The sequence below is a fragment of the Daucus carota genome, chromosome 2, assembly GCF_001625215.2.
Source record: "Daucus carota subsp. sativus chromosome 2, DH1 v3.0, whole genome shotgun sequence".
In the NCBI taxonomy this organism is placed as follows: domain Eukaryota; kingdom Viridiplantae; phylum Streptophyta; class Magnoliopsida; order Apiales; family Apiaceae; genus Daucus; species Daucus carota.
In genome coordinates, this window is record NC_030382.2 from 55,799,156 (window position 1) to 55,817,961 (window position 18,806).

General features: G+C 35.7%; 2 protein-coding genes across 3 annotated transcripts; one reads left to right on the forward strand and one right to left on the reverse strand.

Annotated features, from left to right (window-relative positions):
• The first annotated feature begins 959 nt into the window (after positions 1 to 959).
• Positions 960 to 8,754, forward strand: LOC108208713 (inactive poly [ADP-ribose] polymerase RCD1). Of its 2 annotated transcripts, XM_017379232.2 has the most exons (7): positions 960 to 1,119; positions 3,370 to 4,592; positions 5,181 to 5,422; positions 5,817 to 5,920; positions 7,468 to 7,632; positions 7,742 to 7,872; positions 8,460 to 8,754. In XM_017379232.2, exons 2-6 carry the CDS (start codon positions 3,487 to 3,489, stop codon positions 7,859 to 7,861), a joined length of 1,737 nt encoding a protein of 578 aa, XP_017234721.1. In that variant the 5' UTR covers positions 960 to 1,119; positions 3,370 to 3,486; the 3' UTR covers positions 7,862 to 7,872; positions 8,460 to 8,754. The 2 variants fall into 2 exon arrangements, 1 of the variants encoding a protein (XP_017234721.1); XR_001804390.2 differs by lacking the exons at positions 7,742 to 7,872; positions 8,460 to 8,754 and adding an exon at positions 6,055 to 6,182 and having other exon boundaries at positions 980 to 1,119; positions 7,468 to 7,566.
• A 635-nt stretch (positions 8,755 to 9,389) lies between these two features.
• Positions 9,390 to 14,798, reverse strand: LOC108208714 (probable inactive shikimate kinase like 2, chloroplastic). Its single transcript, XM_017379234.2, has 8 exons — positions 14,489 to 14,798; positions 12,551 to 12,738; positions 12,277 to 12,471; positions 12,006 to 12,067; positions 10,734 to 10,800; positions 10,545 to 10,663; positions 10,183 to 10,359; positions 9,390 to 9,685 (listed from the first exon to the last, which is right to left on the reverse strand). The coding sequence occupies exons 1-8, from the start codon at positions 14,720 to 14,722 to the stop codon at positions 9,582 to 9,584; spliced, it is 1,146 nt and encodes a 381-aa protein (XP_017234723.1). The 5' UTR covers positions 14,723 to 14,798; the 3' UTR covers positions 9,390 to 9,581.
• Between the last annotated feature and the right edge of the window lie 4,008 nt (positions 14,799 to 18,806).

Here is an 18,806-nt window from a genome sequence, read left to right on the forward strand (position 1 = left end):
ATAAACACGTGAAAGATTTTTGTATTTAAAAGAAATTGTGTTCAGATACAAATAATAAGTTCATCAAATCGAGCGTTCTTATTATCCAAGTTCACCCATTCCCGTTTTCCAAATAAAAAAATGAAAGATAGAGTGCGGCTGATTCAAATGAAGTGAAAACATACAGGAGAAATGTCATTATTAAAATGATTCATTTTGCTGATCATATGAAGAATATAATTTTTCAGGATTTTTTTTTTCTCATGAGAAACAAGAATGTGCATATGAATAAATGAGTACTATGTTAAACAACATGCTATGATTTTTTTGTTTTGTTTTACTTTGACATGTATTATTTCATTTTGTCAAACATAAGATCCCCAGGTCACATAGAATTACAAACAAATATAGCAAATTATAAAATAAATCACAAAACAATTTAACGAGAATTTAGCCAATCATCACTACCAACCGATTAGATCATTGTCACCCATCATCGATAATAAACGAGAATTGTTTAGGTAAGTCCCGTGTGAAGAAGGCTATGGGCTAAGGTATTATATTAATATTATATCACACACTATTTTATTTATAGTGCAGTAAGCCGGGGGTCTTCACGGAAACAACCTCTCTACTTTAAGGGTAGGGGCAAGGCTGCGTACATCTTACCTGTTCTACTGAGTATGTTTGGTTTGGTTTATTTATTTAATTTAATTTAATTTAATATAATAGTAAAAGATAATTGCATATATGGAAATGATTTCGAGAACCGGATCATCATGAAAAAAATTTACACTCCATCTCTATCCTCAAAGACGTTACTGAGCCCACTATCTGCTGACAAGACAGGAACCCCTGTATCATCCACAGATTTCCATTTTACCAAAATACCCATTATCCTTTCTGTCACCGCCTCATACACCAAGGACATAACTGTCAAAACACGTTTAATAAAAAATCCCTAAAAATAATAGAAAAATAAAAAGGAGAGGCGGTGGCCCACTAGAGGGTTCGGTTGATATTTACCGACTTAGGGTTTTCAGCATTTCATCTCTAGAGCGTGCTTCGAGAGATTAAAATCGCCGAGCGATCGATCACAAAATAATAGACATCCAATCTTTCTCTTCGATCTTCTGTCTGGTATAAAGCTTACATCTCTTTACTCCCTGATTTTTGTGCTTGTTCGTGTATTCATATACTTGTGTTTTCATGCTTGTTTTTCTGTTAATCATGTTTTCTTGTTGTGATTTTCTAGTGCTTTGATTGAATTTCGTTGATTCGCATGTGTTACATAGTTTAATCTCTCTAGATCTGTGTGTTGTTTGTGTATGTGAATTGAATTTGATGAAATTGATGTTATGATAGTTGGTTGATATGTTCGCTGCAATTTGTTGACAATCCTTGGCGATAATTCTAGGGTTTTGGAGTTGATAATGACTGTTTTGATTTTCTTGCAGTGGAACTGTTTGTTTCAGTCTATTTGTCTTGGTATATATTGATGGATTGAAGTTGTTAGCTTATGTGATGATCCTCATGTACTGTTTGCGGTTTTAATTGTGAAATTTCGGGAAATTCTCATTTCTCACCATTTTATATCTGTCTTCCCTGACAATTTGCTTGCAGTGATACTTGATTGTATATTGGTTCGTATGTGGAGCTTGCAAAAAACTGTTTGATATCTTTTGTTGATGGATTTAGATTAATGTCTGTTTAATTTGAAATGGGAAGTTGGCATGATGATCTTAACGTAGTGGTCACGGAACTTATTCACAGAATGTGTTAATTGTCATTAATGGTCTACTTGATGTGATTTCTTCTTCTATTCAAGTAGTAACCAATTATATTTTTTTTTTTGGTCTTTTGAAAGGTATAAAGTTGTTCCAGATATAGTAGCTTTGACCCAAATTTTTTTGCAATTTGTTCTGCGTTTTGATAGTAAATAATTGAAGTTTTTAAATTTTTTAACTATTATGTAGGTTACAGTATGCAGATTAGTTACTATATTAATTGAATTTTTGCATGTTGTATCATTAGATTTTGTGGTTTATTCCTCTAAATGTTATTCTATTTTATCGTTTTGTGTCTAAAGATTCCTGCAAATATTTATATATTACATGGCACATGTAAATATGACGGTCCATTCTTTGCTCAGACGTAATCACAAAATGACAAACTCATTTTCAGAAACATTCATCTAGTCTGACGTGTACAAGCATCGTCACTTGTCATGTTTAATTTAGTATTGTTCCCGGCTGTTTCAATAGTTCACGTGTCAAAATGAAACAAATATTTTAGAGTCAAAGAGTTTATAAAGATTTTCCAGAAAAGTGTGTAATTGCATTAATTTCTGTAACGGAAACATTTCCAATGCTGCCAAATTTAACCTAGCACCAATCTTAAAGTTGTTCAGCCAAGAGGACCTGATATTCGTATTGGCCTATCTTATATCGGCGCCGCCTCTTAGTCAACTCTCAAGTGTTTCTTGCAGCAATTTTTAAACATCTCATTTTTTAACTTCACGTTCGTCTGACCTTAAAATGACAAAGTTGGCCATCCCTTAAATTTGCCATCATGAGGTGACAACGAGTATGACCATGATAAGTATAAACTTATATTGAATAGACATTAGTCTCTTGAATCTACTGTTTTTACCACCCCTTCAGTTTATACTTACATTGCCTGTACATACAGTTTTTTCCAAAACAATGTCGAATCTATCCCCGTGAATTTGGTGCATTAATATCCATGTATTTTAGGTTGTTGAACATGAAACTTTTTTAGGAATGTTGCTATATATCATGCAAGTCTGCGCTTTTCTGCTAAGTAAATTTATGTATGGATTACATGGTCTTTTGATGTTTTTGTTTGACAGTTGCTGTGTCGATGGTTTTAACTTTTCATCTGTAATAGCTTTTTTTTAAAAGTTAATGATATTAATTTCTATTTGTATTTGATTGTGCAGTATAAATTAATTGAGTTTTAGAAGGAATTCACAACTACATAATACCTACTATTTTCCAATTGTGCCAAATTTCCTGGTTATACAAAGTTTGAAGTTGCAAGTATGCTATCTTCATAATTGTTTCTGTTCTTTTGTGTACATGAAATAATTATCGAATTTTTATGGATGATGGTAATTTGTTTTAGTATTGAGTTTCTTCAAGATATTACAGTCTACAACAGTTTCCTCTTCTAAGACTCATCAATGAATTTAAATTGTGTGCTTGTGATGCTCTAAATACATTATTTGTTAGTTATAGATGAACTCTATAATTATGCTGGGTAATGATTGTTTTCTTATGGCGCCTGGTATTCGAAAGATTTTCTGTGTCTTAGTGGTTACTTTAACTAGTTTCTAATAGTTTGAATTGAGTGGTTTTAATTGCTCAGGAATTTAGAATGGCATCGACTGTGGCATGGCTTCTTTGATTGAAAACCAAAATCGAGTCCTCTAGAGTTGTTATCTATCAATTGTTGGCTTCAATCTGTTTATATTTGTAAGTAAACATGGAAACAAAGTCAGGCAAGGTATTGGATAGCCGTCGCCAGCTTAATGATTTGAAGAGAAAGAGGGCAGCTCAGAGTAAGGCACACACTTCAAGAGCTTCTGGCACTAACTCAGCTGCACAATCTGTCTTTGGTTCCCCGCCCAACAAGGACAGTAAGCGGAGGAAGGTTGATGTATCAAAATCTCAGCCTGGTTGGAGCAGTTCGCAATCGGACAGGTCTTTACTGAGATATTACTCAAATTTGAAGAGAAGTTCCTCTCCAGCACGTTTGATGTCTTACCAAAAAGGTGAATGGACCGATCTTCCTCGAAATCTTGTAACTTCAATTAAGAAAGACTTCCAGATGAAGAAAGCAGCAATGGAGGTAGAGCTTTATGGGAAAATGTTTCTAATAGACTTCCTGCGCATGATGATACTGGACTTAGAGACAGGTTCCAAGCAGCCAATTGCCTGGATTGATGAAGATGGCAGTTGCTTCTTTCCAGAAATTTTTGCTGACCATGACAAGATTAATGAGAATGAGAAAGTTCATGGACATGTGGTCCCAGAGTCTTTTGGAACTAATGATATCAAGCTTCAGCTTGAGATTGACATAAGCGGTGTGGGTTGCTCGAAGCTGAAGGAATCTACTGGTGAATCAAATGATCTGGTTAAGAAAATTAGAGTTGTCAAGAACCTTGCCATCGATGCAGAAGCAGATAGCAGCTGTGTTAGAGGTTCTAATGATAAAGTCTGTGAGGCTTTTGGCGAAAACCAACAGGAGGAGAACAATGTCCAGCCTGCTCCTTTTCATGAAAATATAGATTTTAATGCTGCTCGGGAAATGCTTCTCAAGGCTTTGAGCTCATTGAAGGTAGACAAAATTGAATTAGCATGTGGTTCAGGTATCTTAATGCAGGCCCAATCTGAACTTTTTAGGAAGCAAGTCGAGGTCACAGAAAAGTATCGTGGAGATGCAAATGTGAAATATGCCTGGCTTCCTACTTCTAAAGGTGAATTGTCCAGTGTCATGACTTATGGGCTTGGCGAGTGTGAAATGTTGAAAATGAAGTCTGCATATGGCTCTGGGATTCTTCTTTTACCTGTAAATTGCGCTCAGACCAGGTCAGTGTAAACTTTTAACTTTAATTGCTGGTACAGTTGGTACCTTCATATATAGCAGCCATTTAGTATCTGATTCTGGTCAAGTATGTTACTTTTGTTTGGGATATGATAATGCAGAAGGCATGTTAAGTCAGCAAACTGGGTTATATTATATAGTTATGGGCAATTTTTTCCTCACTCCTTGTATCCTTTTATGTTCTTGTATTATTCCTTGAACAATGTTTTGTACTTTTAGATGTATAGTTATTTCAAGTTCCATATAAGTTTGAAGTCCAGTGCACCTGAACTTTATTTTTTCTCAAAAAGTAACATGACTGCAGACGGGACCATAGGTGTATGTATGTTGCATCCGACTCGGATGATTAAATTTGGTTGGACACACTCCAATTACCGATATACAGTTTCTTTGTATCCTAAAAATGATACATTGTTTAAATGACTTCTAATTTCTAGGGTATTTAAATGAATCAGTGCAAAATTTTGTTATCTTATGCTTACTCTCACTTGATGTGTCAGCTGTTGTTTCTTTCGCCTTAATATGTGCACGAACATTTTTTAATTCCACGTTTCTTTCTTTTGATATTTCAGTGCAAGTTACTGTGATGTTGACGAAAATGGGTTTCAGTACGTAATTTTATGCCGCGTTATAATGGGAAACGTGGAGGTTGTTCATCCTGGATCAAAACAGGTTCATCCTAGTTGCGAGAGTTATGATAGCGGGGTTGATGATCTCAATGATCCAAAGCATTATATAGTTTGGGATATGAAGAAAAACACTCATATTTACCCTCTTTATGCTGTTGGTTTCAAGGTTTCTTCTGATGCTGGAGGTAATAGTTTAATCCATTTTGAGTTTTTCTTTTTTTCTTTCTTTTTGACTCAAAAACACCTGTGTGATATGTTGCGTCGAGCTGTGTGAATCTGTTAATTGTTTTTCTGTTGAACGGCTTGAAATGTTAGATAATTAGAGATGAATTAGTTGTTAAGAGCACATTGAAGTTGTGATCATATTGTGGCAGTCCACTTCCCATTATAATTGTATCCACCCCTTTGGGTTACGACGTTCCCTGACATATCTGGGGGCACCCCTTTGGTGTACAACGCACCCTGAGATATCTGGGTGCTAGTTAAAAAGGTTTTGTCTCATTGTCTTCCTCTGATATGAACTATTTTTGATTCATGAATAGAATTGTTTAGCACTTGAATTTTCTTTTACTATAACAGGACACAGTAGTGCAAACGAGAACAAGGTTAATACCTCAGGGGTCACCACTTCTGGTCAAGGAGCTGAGGTTCAGGGTCAGCTAAATTCTGGTTCAGCTGATATGGTGAGTATACCATTATATTATATGCTGTATGAATTTTAAGCACAAAATTGGTAAATTTCATATGCTGCTCGACTTGATCCTATAATTAAAGAAACACCTGAACTATGACTCATATGTGTCGGCATGTGGCACAGCTGAGGTTACTTTAGGGCTTTTGGGAGATATAATCTCAATGATGCACTTTTGCCTATGATGCCTAGGCATAAGGCTGTAGTCCAGAAGAGCTGTGCTTCATCTCAACGAAATGGTCTCAAGACATGAGGTGATATGTACATGTTGAATAAGGAAGTACATATCTGTTGGATTGTACCCCCTATATATTAGAGGGAGCAGAAATCTTGATGTCACATGCATATCAGTGTCTGCTTTTCTTGTTGTTTTGCAATCTCTGAACTTGGATTCTTCTGCTTAAGTGATGAGTCTAACGAGTTCTATCTGTTAATTAAATATGACTCTTTTCTGCCAACCTGTAGTTTTCTTGAGCATTAATATCTATTTCCATATCTGTTTTTTGTTCCATTTTTACTGCACAACTGTGATGGTAGTATTTTGATCCTGCTGGTTGGAGTTCAATCACCCTTTGTTCAGAGTTCAGACGAATGTAGCTTTAGTGATGTTGAAATTTGGTCTATCTTTTATTAAATTATGACACGACAATTATCGTTGATGGATTTTCGTACTACAGCTGTTACTGTGATGGGACAAAAAGGGCGTGTCATTTTAAAATTTTCTTCTAAAGTCTCTCTGCTTTAGCCTCTAGTTGAATCTTGCGCTCCGTATCCATTGTGCTTCATTATTCTAGTTATTGACACTTGTTGACATGATATAATTGGAATCTTGACTTCAAATTAACATTGTATCAATCTGCTGGGTTGGATCGGGTATATGCCTTTTTGCTGGAAGCCTGCATCTTAGAGGAGAACTAACTCCTGTTTGACTTGTGAAACTTGTTTGTTTGGAGGGATTACAATAGGTTATTGCTAGGGGTGCGTGCAGTCTTTTGTCCTTTGTCTTGGTCCAACTTTTTCCTTGGAAGTGCAGAAAATAATTATCTTTGGAGTCTCTTATTGCAAGGCTTTCCTCTGGTGTACTGTGATTTTGTGACCTTTGTCTTGTCTATTTGCGACGTAATATAACTGTTTGCAGGCCGAGACATGTTGGATGCTAGAAAGCTTGTTTGTCTAGGGTGAAATGATTTTTATTTTGAATCCCAGTAGATGCTTCAACAACGTGTTAGAGTCTTGACAATTGTTTTGCACAGATCATATTTGGTTTGATTGGTTTAGTTGCAACAGTTTTTTATACATTTACTCGCTGTTTCAGTAGTTATGCAGATGTCTAAGTCATAGGTTTTAATGGGAAAAATATATTAATGCACATGGGTCCACAAAACATATCTTTATTAGAGTGGTCTTACTATTCAGAAAATTAAAAATACGCAGGTGATTGGCTAAATTTTTCAGCACTACCATGGTCAGTTACTGTATTGCGCGTTCTTTTATTAAATGCTTTGCTTTTGACTTAATGTTGACAAATGATTGTCCCAGGTTCAAGTTCCTAAGTCTCAAGGAGTAGCTGAAAATTTAGGCTCAAGCTCGACAAAGAATCCTAAATCTGCATGGATGCCTTTCCCATTGCTGTTTGAAGCAATTTCGCATAAAACTAGTCCTAGCAATATGAACCTCGTTAGTAGTAATTATGAGTTATTTAGGGTATGGCTAGTTCACTTCTGTAATTGTTTCTACTTGTGCCTTTGTTTCGATCTCTTCTTCTCACTTATATTCATTTGCATTTATGTTCTTTTCATTAATGTTTCCACAGAGCAAGAAGATAAGTAGAGACGAGTTTGTGAAAAGGTTGAGGCTTATTGTTGGAGATGGATTGCTGAGGTCTTCAATTTTAAATTTGCAGAGCAAGATGTCTAACGATGGCAGCTCCTAAACATCGAAGTGGTAAGGATATTGCTATATTGGTCTTCTACGTGGTCTAGTATTTAGTGCCTATATATTTTCTTGGGGATTGAGATGTCCTATTGCATAGAATTGGCTGCTCTTTATAAAACAAAATCAGAGCAGGCGCTATCCATGCATTATGACCCTTTACTAGTGTGATAGTATACAAGGATTAGGGGAGAGTTCTCCGAAATTTCATGCATAGTTATGTGCCAGATCCATTATTGAACTTTTCAAACTCCTATTACTGGTGTTTTGCTGGGAATTCTAATGTGCAGAGCCGCATACAATATTTGGCCCAGAGATAGTTTTCATGGAAAATTGACGCTAGATATTTGAACAGATTGCATTGGTCACCTCTGCTGCTTGTTTAGTTACAGTTGACCACTAGTTTATTGACAAATTGTGACCTTTTTTTTTAGATATTTTAGTGTCTACCATTTATGTTGGTGTTTTGTTTTCTCCCACTTACCAGCCATAGGACAGGTGGGTGCAGCTTGCAGCATTGTGGTGTGCATTTCAGTATTTGTTTGTGGCTTCATTACCATGTTTGGTCTATTGATACTTATTTTCTTTGTTTTTTGCAGAAACAGAACAAGTGGTTTGGAACTGAAGGCTGCCTGCTTTGCTCTCTTGGATCGTTGCCGCTTGTTTTGTGGGGGAGTTGGATCATTATCATAGTTAAATACTGTAGTGCTGTTACCTAAAATGCGTCGACATGATGTGTTGTGAATATTTAGTACCAGTCGAGGATATTCTGCTGTCTGGTTTTTTATGTGTTCTGCTAGTTAACGTTTACAGAACTTTTAAAAAGTTACCGTGTAACTTTGTTGAATGCTGGTTTACAAAACTTTTAAAAGGTTACATTTGGACTTTGTTGAATGCCGGTTTTTATAATTTGTCATGGATTTAGAGTTTCTGTAATATTATCTTGTTACGCGCCATCTCTATTCTCTTGTGAGGTGTGTGTGTGTGTGTATTTATCTGTAGTGCAGCTCTTATCGTAATTTTATTGGAATTCATTTGTTCTTAGTGTTGTCGACAATGGCCTAAATGCTGTTCCTTCCCTTCCTGTAATAGTAGTCGGACCTGATAATTGATGTGCAGCTGGTACAAAGAGAATAAATGAAAGACGTGTGACCTTGACTCTTGAGGCTAGTGTTTGAGTTTGGAACAAAAAGTGGTCAGTACGTGTAAGTGTTTTGTGGTCAGTACGTGTGAGTGGTGTTTTGTGATGCTTTTGGTTCACTCTTTCCTTCTGTACCATTTTTTTTTTCCCTGGAATTTGTTTGAAATGTTCACATGTACCTTGATCGTATATAGCTTGAAGTGAGTGAGATGGAACCTGATATTAGAAACTATTAGATCTCTTTGTTTAGCTCTATATCACATAGCAGAATGACGCTGTAGGTTTTTTGCATTATTTTTGCATTACTGAGATAGGAGGCTGGCTCTTTAGATACAAGCATATTGAGAAAATTCGCCCTAAATTTCAAAGACTGATCCTGATCACTTGATTTGAGAAACATCCCATTTCTTAGGTTATGGAAGTAGTAAGCTTCTCTATATTTAAATATGAGATGGGTGCAAGTGTAGTTTATGTATCTGTGATACACGTCCTAGTTAATATGTACCAAGTCCCCAAGAATAGAAGGAAATTACTTGCACAAACTTTACATAGAGATCACTGCAATTTTTTTTGTAGCCTGTTACATTGCTGGAGGATCAACTCCACTTGACGGATCCCAACCTGGAGGATTGATGTTTGGCCAATCGCCTCGACAGCCCAGCCTAATGTACAATCCCTTCTTACCTTAAAATGAAAAACAACACAATATATCAATGATTTCATCAGAAAGAGTGTTCAATGCAGGCGAGTTGGGGATCATTTTGAAAGAGAAGCAAGTCAGACTCTCGTTAATTTCCAAACGAGCCAGACATTTATTCTGTTGGTATGACTAAAGTGGAAGTGTCTTCAGTATTTTACTCTAGATTTGATGTGTATGACTTTTATGTCACCGCACTATAATTTTTCACAGTAAACTTTAATCACACGAAAGATATCATGGGTTTCTAAGATCAGCGGCACTCAACTGGTATGCTTTACACATGTCCATTTAATTATTTTGGTTTTCATATCAAGCCATATGCTAGATATCTGGTAACAAGCAGTCCGCCTGGGAGCTTCTTATCATAAAAATCAAGTGCCCCAAGGTGTAACTGCTACACTTTAAATATGTCCAGTCAATTCTCTTAGTTTCCAATTTATGTTGCATGTCAGGGGATATGAATCTGGTAAGAAGCCGTCACCTGGAAGCTTCTTGTCTGATAAAATCAAGCTCTTCAGGGCACTTAATGAAGCTTGTGCTACTTTTTTAGAATAGTCTGCATCCCAACCTCCAAGCTTGACTGCCACATCAGCATTGGAGTATGCTTGACTGCCCTCTTGAATGTTTGTCCTGACTTCCTCTTTTGCAGAAATCTCATCTGCAATTATACATAATGTCTATCACAATGAGAAAGTATAGCCATTACCAGCCAATTACCATAGTGTGTGAGCATAAGAGGCTATGGGATTGTAAACAACAGATAATCTTTCATTGTTATATAATAAAACTTCATCATCTCAATTCCAAGTCAGCTATTAGGTAGCAGTTGACAAGGATAATCACCTGTAGCTTCTGATTGTGACAACCAGATAACAAATCCCGCATAAAGATACCGCCATTTATCAAATCTTCTGGCAGCACCATTTTTCCCTCCTAGTGTTGCGACAACAGCACGGACATGGCTTTCAAAACATCCAAGTCTCAGATATGCTTTCTATGACTGAATAGCATCAACTGAGGCGAAGAACATACCTACTGAGGCTTTCTAGTATGACGCCCTCAGCTTCTGCTACAGCATCAGATCCCTCAGCAATCAACACTAAAATTGAGTAGGATTGTTACTGTACTCTCATATAGGAAATATTAATCAACTCAAGCCCTAGTGCACTACCATATAGCTGTTCTTTATCTATACAGAATAAAACCCTGTCATTTGCGTATCTCCTGTTATTTATCCATGATAAAACCCTGTTATTTGCATACTGTCCATATCTCAAGGACACGTGTACTGCACAACTGTGTTCGTGCACGCACCCACATACATTAAGATTGATGGTGGACATCTCATTGATACAGAAGTATAACACTTGAACAAAGCCACCCTGCAAGAGGCTTACATATGCTACTTATCAAGTGTTGATATACTAAGAATTTTGTGCATTGAACTTCTTCTAATTTCTACACAATATCACAGCTGCCAGTGAAAGAAGGTTGTTTTCTCTACAATATCACAGCTGACAAATGAAAGAAGGTTGTCTGAATTCCGATACATACAAGATTATCATCAATATCATCTAATATAGAGAGATGAGTTCTGAAGTTTTAGTCCGTTCATCATTTTCTTTAAAATTAATCTTATTACAGTCAGTGGCGGATCTAGAATTTTACCTAGGAGGGGGCTTCATTAATACTTATATTTTTTTACTGAAGTTGAATCTTGCGGAAGAAGAGAGAAGCAGTGAAGCACTGACCTTCACCAGCGGCAGAGAGAGAGCAGCAGGTATAATGTAGTATATTATTTAGTCAATGGGCTGGGCTTGCAATAAAAATGAACGGGCTCAAAATAATTGGGGTGGGCTCATTTATAAAACACACATATTTTAGAAAGAAAACTGGAGCTGTTATGGACTTAGGGGTGGGCTGAAGCCCCCTGAGCCCACCATATAAATCCGGCACTGATCACAGTGACTCGAACATTATGTTAACTAAGAGGATATTTAATGTTACAAAGAATGTTAGAGATGAAGGTGCCTAGCAGGAACATAAGATATAGTAACTTGGGTACGTTAATTATTATAAAGTAAATTTTGTTACTGAAGTATATTAACTAAGTTGTTAAGAGACTGAACTCGCATCTCTACAGAAACTTCGAATTGCATAGGTGATCTATTTTCTTCATATCAAGGGGCATTTAAAGGAATGGAGGCCAAAGTATATGCTACAGATAAATCAGTATCGCAGGTCTACCCGTGCAGCGATAGTACTCAGCATGATGATTTTTTACATGAGAACAACTCTACTTACATGAATCCACATCTTGCTTGGTAAAACTTTCAAGCAATGCCTTTGTGTCGAGTGGAGTATAACTGAAAATGACAAAAATTAAACAATAAACTGATTATTAATAAGATAATAGAGATTACAACTACTTATCCCAGAAAACACTATAAGTTCTGAATAGTTAAAATCACTTGAGATTATATAATGTAAAACCAAAAATGACATCCATATGTGATGTCACTTCAAAAATTAATCAGGCAGGCATTGTCATCGGTCTTAAAAGAAAGGACCATACCCAAGACCAACCGCTAGTTCTCGAGCAATTTTCTGGTTGATTTCAGTTGAATCCCCAACTAAATAGATAGATGTTGCTTTCAAGAGTTGTGAAACACCTACAGTAAGGGATTCCCAAGATTCCATAATGTCAGGCCATTTTAAGTCTGGATCTTGCTTTTTCAAGTTAATGACCAACTCGGACTCATCCAAGTACCTGGTAAATAAACTTGGCGTAAGCAAAAAGTGAAATAATAAGCGGTAAATAGAAAACTTGACATGACTGAGGGACATACCATATTGTTTCAGCAGGTTTTATCTTATCATATAAGCTAGTTTCCATGAGAGTCTTGGGAGATCCAGAACACTGCAATCTAACTGTCAAAAAGTCCTCATTTGCATCAACATATATATCTTTGGTACCTTGGACGTCTCTGTCCCCAAGCTCTAGTCTTAACTCCACATCAGATGAACCATCAGAAAACTGTATCATGTAGTAATCTCACTCAGCGGTAAGTCGATTTTATAAATGAGAAGTACTAGAAGCAGAAAGTGGGTTGACTACTTCTTCTTGATTAACACTGAAGAAAAGAATGTCATGCCAAGATCTACAATATATACAGTTCATTATATATGTCTTATGCTCTACTTGTTGCAGGTATGAAGATTAGCATTAATAAGATGACACACATAGAGAACTTTAAAGTATACATTAGAGATCCTGCTTCTAAATGATGTACTAGATTTAAGATTATTGAGGAAATTATGTGGACTTGGGTAAAGTAGGACATAATGCTTCTGGTCTGACACATAATAGATCAAAATTGCAAAAGGCCTTTGAATCAATTAGTGGTTCGAAAAAAAAAAAATGGTTAAAATGCTTGATACTCGAGTGATATCTATTAAACCTGATAAGCACAAGTATGCGTTATACATGTTTCTGTATAAAGAAATTGTCCGGTCTGGTCACACGGCTAACAGATATAGCAAATATCAATGCATGTTTCTCTATCTACGGAAAGACTGTCCACATATTAGTCTCTCAAAATTAGGTTAGAAGTTTAGCCTAGCGGTAAAGGCGCTCCTCCAGTCCTCCCCCATGACAAAATAACAGGTTCAGTTCCGCCCTCCCCTATACTTGTAAGAAATAATACAACTTGGCAAAAATAGAAAAAAGGCTGTTCACATAATAGAATACATAACGAATCACTTGACCATGTTGGCCATATTAGTTATTTTCAGTTCTAAGCATGACCACCTCACTTCTAGAAGTTCATTTGTCCTCACTGAAAGTGTCAGATTCCCTAGGAGACAAGTGAAGCACTTGGTCATGCAAATTACAAAATGCACAAACAGAATTTAAAAAAACAAGCAGCAAGACGACCTACTGTATCACTGACTCTTAGAATGTCTTGAAGTATGATTTTCTTTGAACAGGTCGATTATTATGAGCATAGAAAAGGTCGTCTGCTGATATAACAAAACCTAACAATTACTGCTTTCTTCTATATCAGTTGTTAAAAATTCTATTGCACTTGTGATAACTTCCATACCTCTTCACCTTTCCATACAACAATACAAGTAACAATTACAATTACAATGATCACCTTTCCATTCTTTTCTGCTTCTTTGTGCCAAAGAAGGAATCGGACTATCTAATCCAATTAGTGTCTTGTAAGTTAGTAATAAATACAAATAAACGGAAATATTAAATTGGACTACACATAATGATGCACTATCTAATACCATTGGCTCCTGTTTAAAAGTATGCAACACAGTGGTTACATCTCCCTTGCAATTTGTTTTACATTACAAACACACACGTGAAAAATTAACAGCCTAAATCTCCCCCTGCTCAGCTACATCACATCATCATTCGTCACTAATTCAACAAAACAGAAAATTCGAATCACACAATTCGATGATCATTTAAGCCCCAAGAAAATTCAACCACTTATATTACATTAAGCAACAACATATAATCCAACATAGAACAATACAATCAACCGACACTAATACGATAGAACCTCAATCAAATAATAATCGATAAAGTAATAACCTTACTTAAGTTATAATTCTTAAAGTCCCAACATAACACAGACCATGTATTTTTAATCTCGATAAAGTAATTATTTTTCTTTGGCCCCAAGATTATTAATTTAAACCGTGAATTAATCAACAAACAAATGCAGTCAAGTTCAAAAAATGCTAAAGAAGCGAACTTTATAGAGTACCTCATAATGGGTGTTGTTTGGGGAAACAGTGGAAAGACAATTGCAGACAAGGGGACTAAGTCTTTTGAAAATGGAGGAATTGTGTGAAGCCAAACAAGGCAGTAGAGTGGGAGAAGAGAAGGGAATAGAAGTTGTGGTGAAATGGGGTTTTGAAAGAAACAATAAAGATGGCAGCTTTGAAGATTGAATGGGTGTTTTTGGTTGGAGAAGAGAGAAACAAGAGAATGTAGCCATGGCAGTTTATTCAGTTCAAGACTTTCACTTGCAGATAAGAGAAGTAAGCTCAACGGAAGAAGTGGGGCAAAAAAAAAAAATCTACTTTTCATGATTAAAAATATTAATAGTATTGTACTTGTCTATTTTATTACTTTCCTGCTTAAATTTATTTTGGATTTACATTAATAATGTTTTTTCCATTTTTTTTTTTTTTTGAGTTTTCAAAGTCTTGAATGTGATACATTGATATCACCTTAGTGAAATACCTTTTGGTCCATTTTTAAGTCACTTACATTTTTCACCTGTTACTTTGTTAGCAAAAAAATATAATTATTAAAAAAAATTACAGAGATTTTTTTTAGATAATAATTTTATAAATCAAATCAATCCTCTTAAAATTCCGTGAATAGTTATGCTGTTTAAATTTATCGCTTAATTTTAAATTATTCAAGAGAGAGAAAAAAAAAGAATATGAGAGTGTTTTTCTGAGTCGGGTTTTAGCCACAACCTTTTCTTGACGGGCCAAAAAATATAACGGGCTGTAATGAATTAAGCTGGATTGTTAAAGACTTGTAGTGCACAAAGAGGGAGGTCCAAACTAACAGCCCGATATTGAAAGGGCCCATAAAATGTCAAATGCTTATCTGTAACTCAAAATTGTAAGGACCATGGCCCAATCTCTGCAACGTACGTTGTACGCATATGCAGCTACTATTCTCTTTGTACTCCTCTCATGGCCATTCTATTAATTATGAAATCAACTAATCAAGTACTCTCTTCATTCATTTTCTATCAGCTCTATGTAACATGCAGCATTTGTCCCCCGAGATCTGTTTTAAAATTATTGTATTTAATAATTAAACCACTTATTGTAGCGTTTATTGACTATCTAATAAATCTATGTCGGTATTATATATATGGCCGTATGGGGGATGTGATTTTTGTGGAGTATGCACTTAGTCGTCTCAGAATAAGTAGCTAGGGGTCCAATTTTGAAGAGTAATTGTGTCGTTCAAACGGAGTGCAACAATAACAAAGTATCGTGGTTGGCCCTTCCTGCTGATAATAATTAGCCGAAAAACTGCATGCTAGTTTAGCATTCCTACAACTTAGCCGTTGATAATCAATTCACCCCACTATTAGGTAAATACATACATGTGAGAGAGAGAGAGGGAGAGAGTAGGGAGCGAGAGAGAGAATGTGAGAGAGAGTGGGGGAGAGGGAGAGAATGTGAGAGGGAGGGAGAGAGGCAGAGAGAGTGGGGGAGAGGGAGAGAATGTGAGTGGGAGAGGGAGAGGGAGAGAGTGAGAGGGAGGGGGGAGAGAGAGAGAGAGAGAGAGCCTTGAATGCCGGACAGACAAAGACAGGAGGAGTGAGAGAGAGGAGGGAGGTTGGCGGATTGTAACAAGAAGTATGGTCGCAATCAAAGTTCAAAGACCTCTCACTTTCCTCATTCCCAGACAACCTCTGTACGTATAATTAAACACTAAATAAACACAGTACCAGTACATGCATATACATGCATGTAGTATAATGGCAGTAGCAGCAAGCAGATAATGCAGCAGTTAGAAGAAGAAAAAGCATCCCCCACCTCTGCACCCCTTCTGACCACTTAAATGTTCAAACAACAAAAGGCTGCAATTTGTTTACGATTATTATGAAATGAATGCGCGACAGACCTGCATAAATATAATTACACACATCTATATATAGGTATGTAGAAATCTTGACAAGAAAAGTGGGCCTGCCTTGCAGTACTACTGGAGAGACAGCGAGGCGTCAATCATAAAGCAATCGATTACAAAATCATTTGATGATTTTCGATTTAAATTTTATACCAAAACACACTTGCTCCTTTTTGGTTTTACTCGCATTTTCTTGAACATGACAAGTCTTTTCAAATTCCATTGTTGTGTTACTATCACGTCTCCAGTCGACATTATTTATCTCTTCAAAATTTACTACGATTCTCTTATTTAAACCACACACAAGCATGTATGTATAATTTATGTGATGAGATTTTGCACACGGATATATTGTAGTAGAGTATAAACTGAAATGGGAACCCGCGAGAATCTCGCCTTAATATGCGATAGATAAATGCCCAGCTGGTACTTTAAATTATTTATCCGTTCTTCTTCTTTGTCTCTTGCAGATTCCTTTGGTAACCAGGAATCATGTGGTCACTCTCCGATACATAATAATTCTTCATGCATGTGTTCATGTATGTATATATTTAGTTCATCAGGCGTCAAGCATTTGACTTCAACATAATATCTCGTTTAGTTGACATTCCTTATATCTCGTTTATATAACATGATACGTTACATCAAACAAAGTATAATTAAGTTATGTTTTAATATCATCCCAAACTTATTTTCACATAAAAAGTATGCTTATTCTTCTTTTTCTTTGAGTTCAAAACAAACAATTTCAATATTAATTATGACATATTATACTCGAAAACAAACCTAGACGGTCATATATCTCGATTTTTTTAATTACTCACTCTGTTTTGAAATATAGGCCGTTTTCTCAAAATAAAATATAACCAGTAGATTAATATAATTTAATTAAATTTTATTTCATTAATATTAAAATATTAATAAAATAAAAATTAAATTATAAAATAACTAATTTTAAACTTTATTCTCGGCATAAATCATCCGGTAGCATCATGGATGCATGGTGGCCTGATGGGTGACAGCAGCAATCGTATCGTTGAGATGTCTTTGTTACTCCTTCCGTCCCTATTTATCTGTCCACTTTGGAAGTAAAAATTTGTCCCTATTTATCTGTCCATTTATACTTTCAAAACTAATTTAATGATAGTTTTTCAAATATATCTCCATAATTTCAATTTTCAAGGCTTGACTTATTTAAAACTTGGTTGAATTCATGTTTTCAAGACACAAAGTAGGGGTATTCCACCATTTTCAAGATATTAATTAGAGGTATTTAATGAAAAAGTTTATACAATCAATTATTCCTTGGTATGTGTATTTTTTTCCAAAATGAACAGGGACGGAGGGAGTATTACTCCTACAAGGTATGCATTGCATTACTGGTGCATGGAGCTTTTGAATGCAAAAGCTTCTCGAGCTTATCAAAAAGAAAAATCAATACTCTCCTCGTTGCAGTACTGCACCACGTACTGACATTTCACATTTATGACTTCTGACTTGTGGGTGAAAACAATGCTTCATTTTTACCGCGCTCCCAGATCTGACGGCCACAGTGCAGTGTAGGTGTTTAATCCAAGCGCTGAGATGAAGGCATGCGTGAAGGGAACAGAAGGTAGACCAAGAATGAAAGTGGAGGAGTAAATGATAGTGTAATCATTCTTAAATTATTTGACATTCTTGGCCTGCATGCTGTTTCCCTCAGCTCACCTCACCCTATATCTCGCCCGCGGCACCCTACCTCACACTTTTATATTGACCCATACTTATATTTAAATTATAAAATTTGAGTTGAGATTTCAAATTTTGTGATGAAATTTAGTTAAAATGTGATTATTATATTTTGAAGTTTAATTCAAGAACATATATATTTAAATACATGTCACGGATGTTAATAGTAGCAGCTCAGAAAAACGCAGGTTAACCTTAAATTTTTGATATGTATACATGTGGTGATACATTATCATTGAGAATATTATCATGTGATTTCAACGCTTTTTTCACGAGAAATATGCTATTATCATTCATATATTAGTATACATATATTAGTGGTATACGTACGTGTGGCATTAGATTTGATGATAATTACTAATTAGTAACATGTTGACTTTACAGGTCAGAACAATATATACTTGAATCAAAGCTAAAAGAGTACTTGAAAAGAAGGTCCATATAGCCAAACAACTCGAGCTCAAGAAATTGGACTTATATATTTCTTGGTGAAAATCTGAAAATGTAGGAAAAAGTAGTAGCATGATAGTCCACAGACAGGTTATGTTTAGTCGTGTATACATCTATAATACTCCCTCCGTTTCAAAATACATGTCCACCTTAGAAAAAAAGTTTTGTTTCAAAATACTTGTCCACTTCAACTTTCAATGCAAATTTATATTTCCAAAATCAACTCTCCTCCACATATT

Bases quoted from the DNA above. Each gene is read 5' to 3' on its own strand.
- LOC108208713 (XM_017379232.2), top strand. From the start codon at position 3,487: ATGGAAACAAAGTCAGGCAAGGTATTGGATAGCCGTCGCCAGCTTAAT. The intron at 4,593-5,180 runs GTCAGTGTAAAC...TTGATATTTCAG, and splicing joins GTAAATTGCGCTCAGACCAG to TGCAAGTTACTGTGATGTTG. The intron at 7,633-7,741 runs GTATGGCTAGTT...ATGTTTCCACAG, and splicing joins GTAATTATGAGTTATTTAGG to AGCAAGAAGATAAGTAGAGA.
- LOC108208714 (XM_017379234.2), bottom strand. From the start codon at position 14,722: ATGGCTACATTCTCTTGTTTCTCTCTTCTCCAACCAAAAACACCCATT. The intron at 10,801-12,005 runs GTAAGTAGAGTT...ACTCAATTTTAG, and splicing joins CAAGCAAGATGTGGATTCAT to TGTTGATTGCTGAGGGATCT. The intron at 10,360-10,544 runs GTGATTATCCTT...GTATAATTGCAG, and splicing joins GTCACAATCAGAAGCTACAG to ATGAGATTTCTGCAAAAGAG.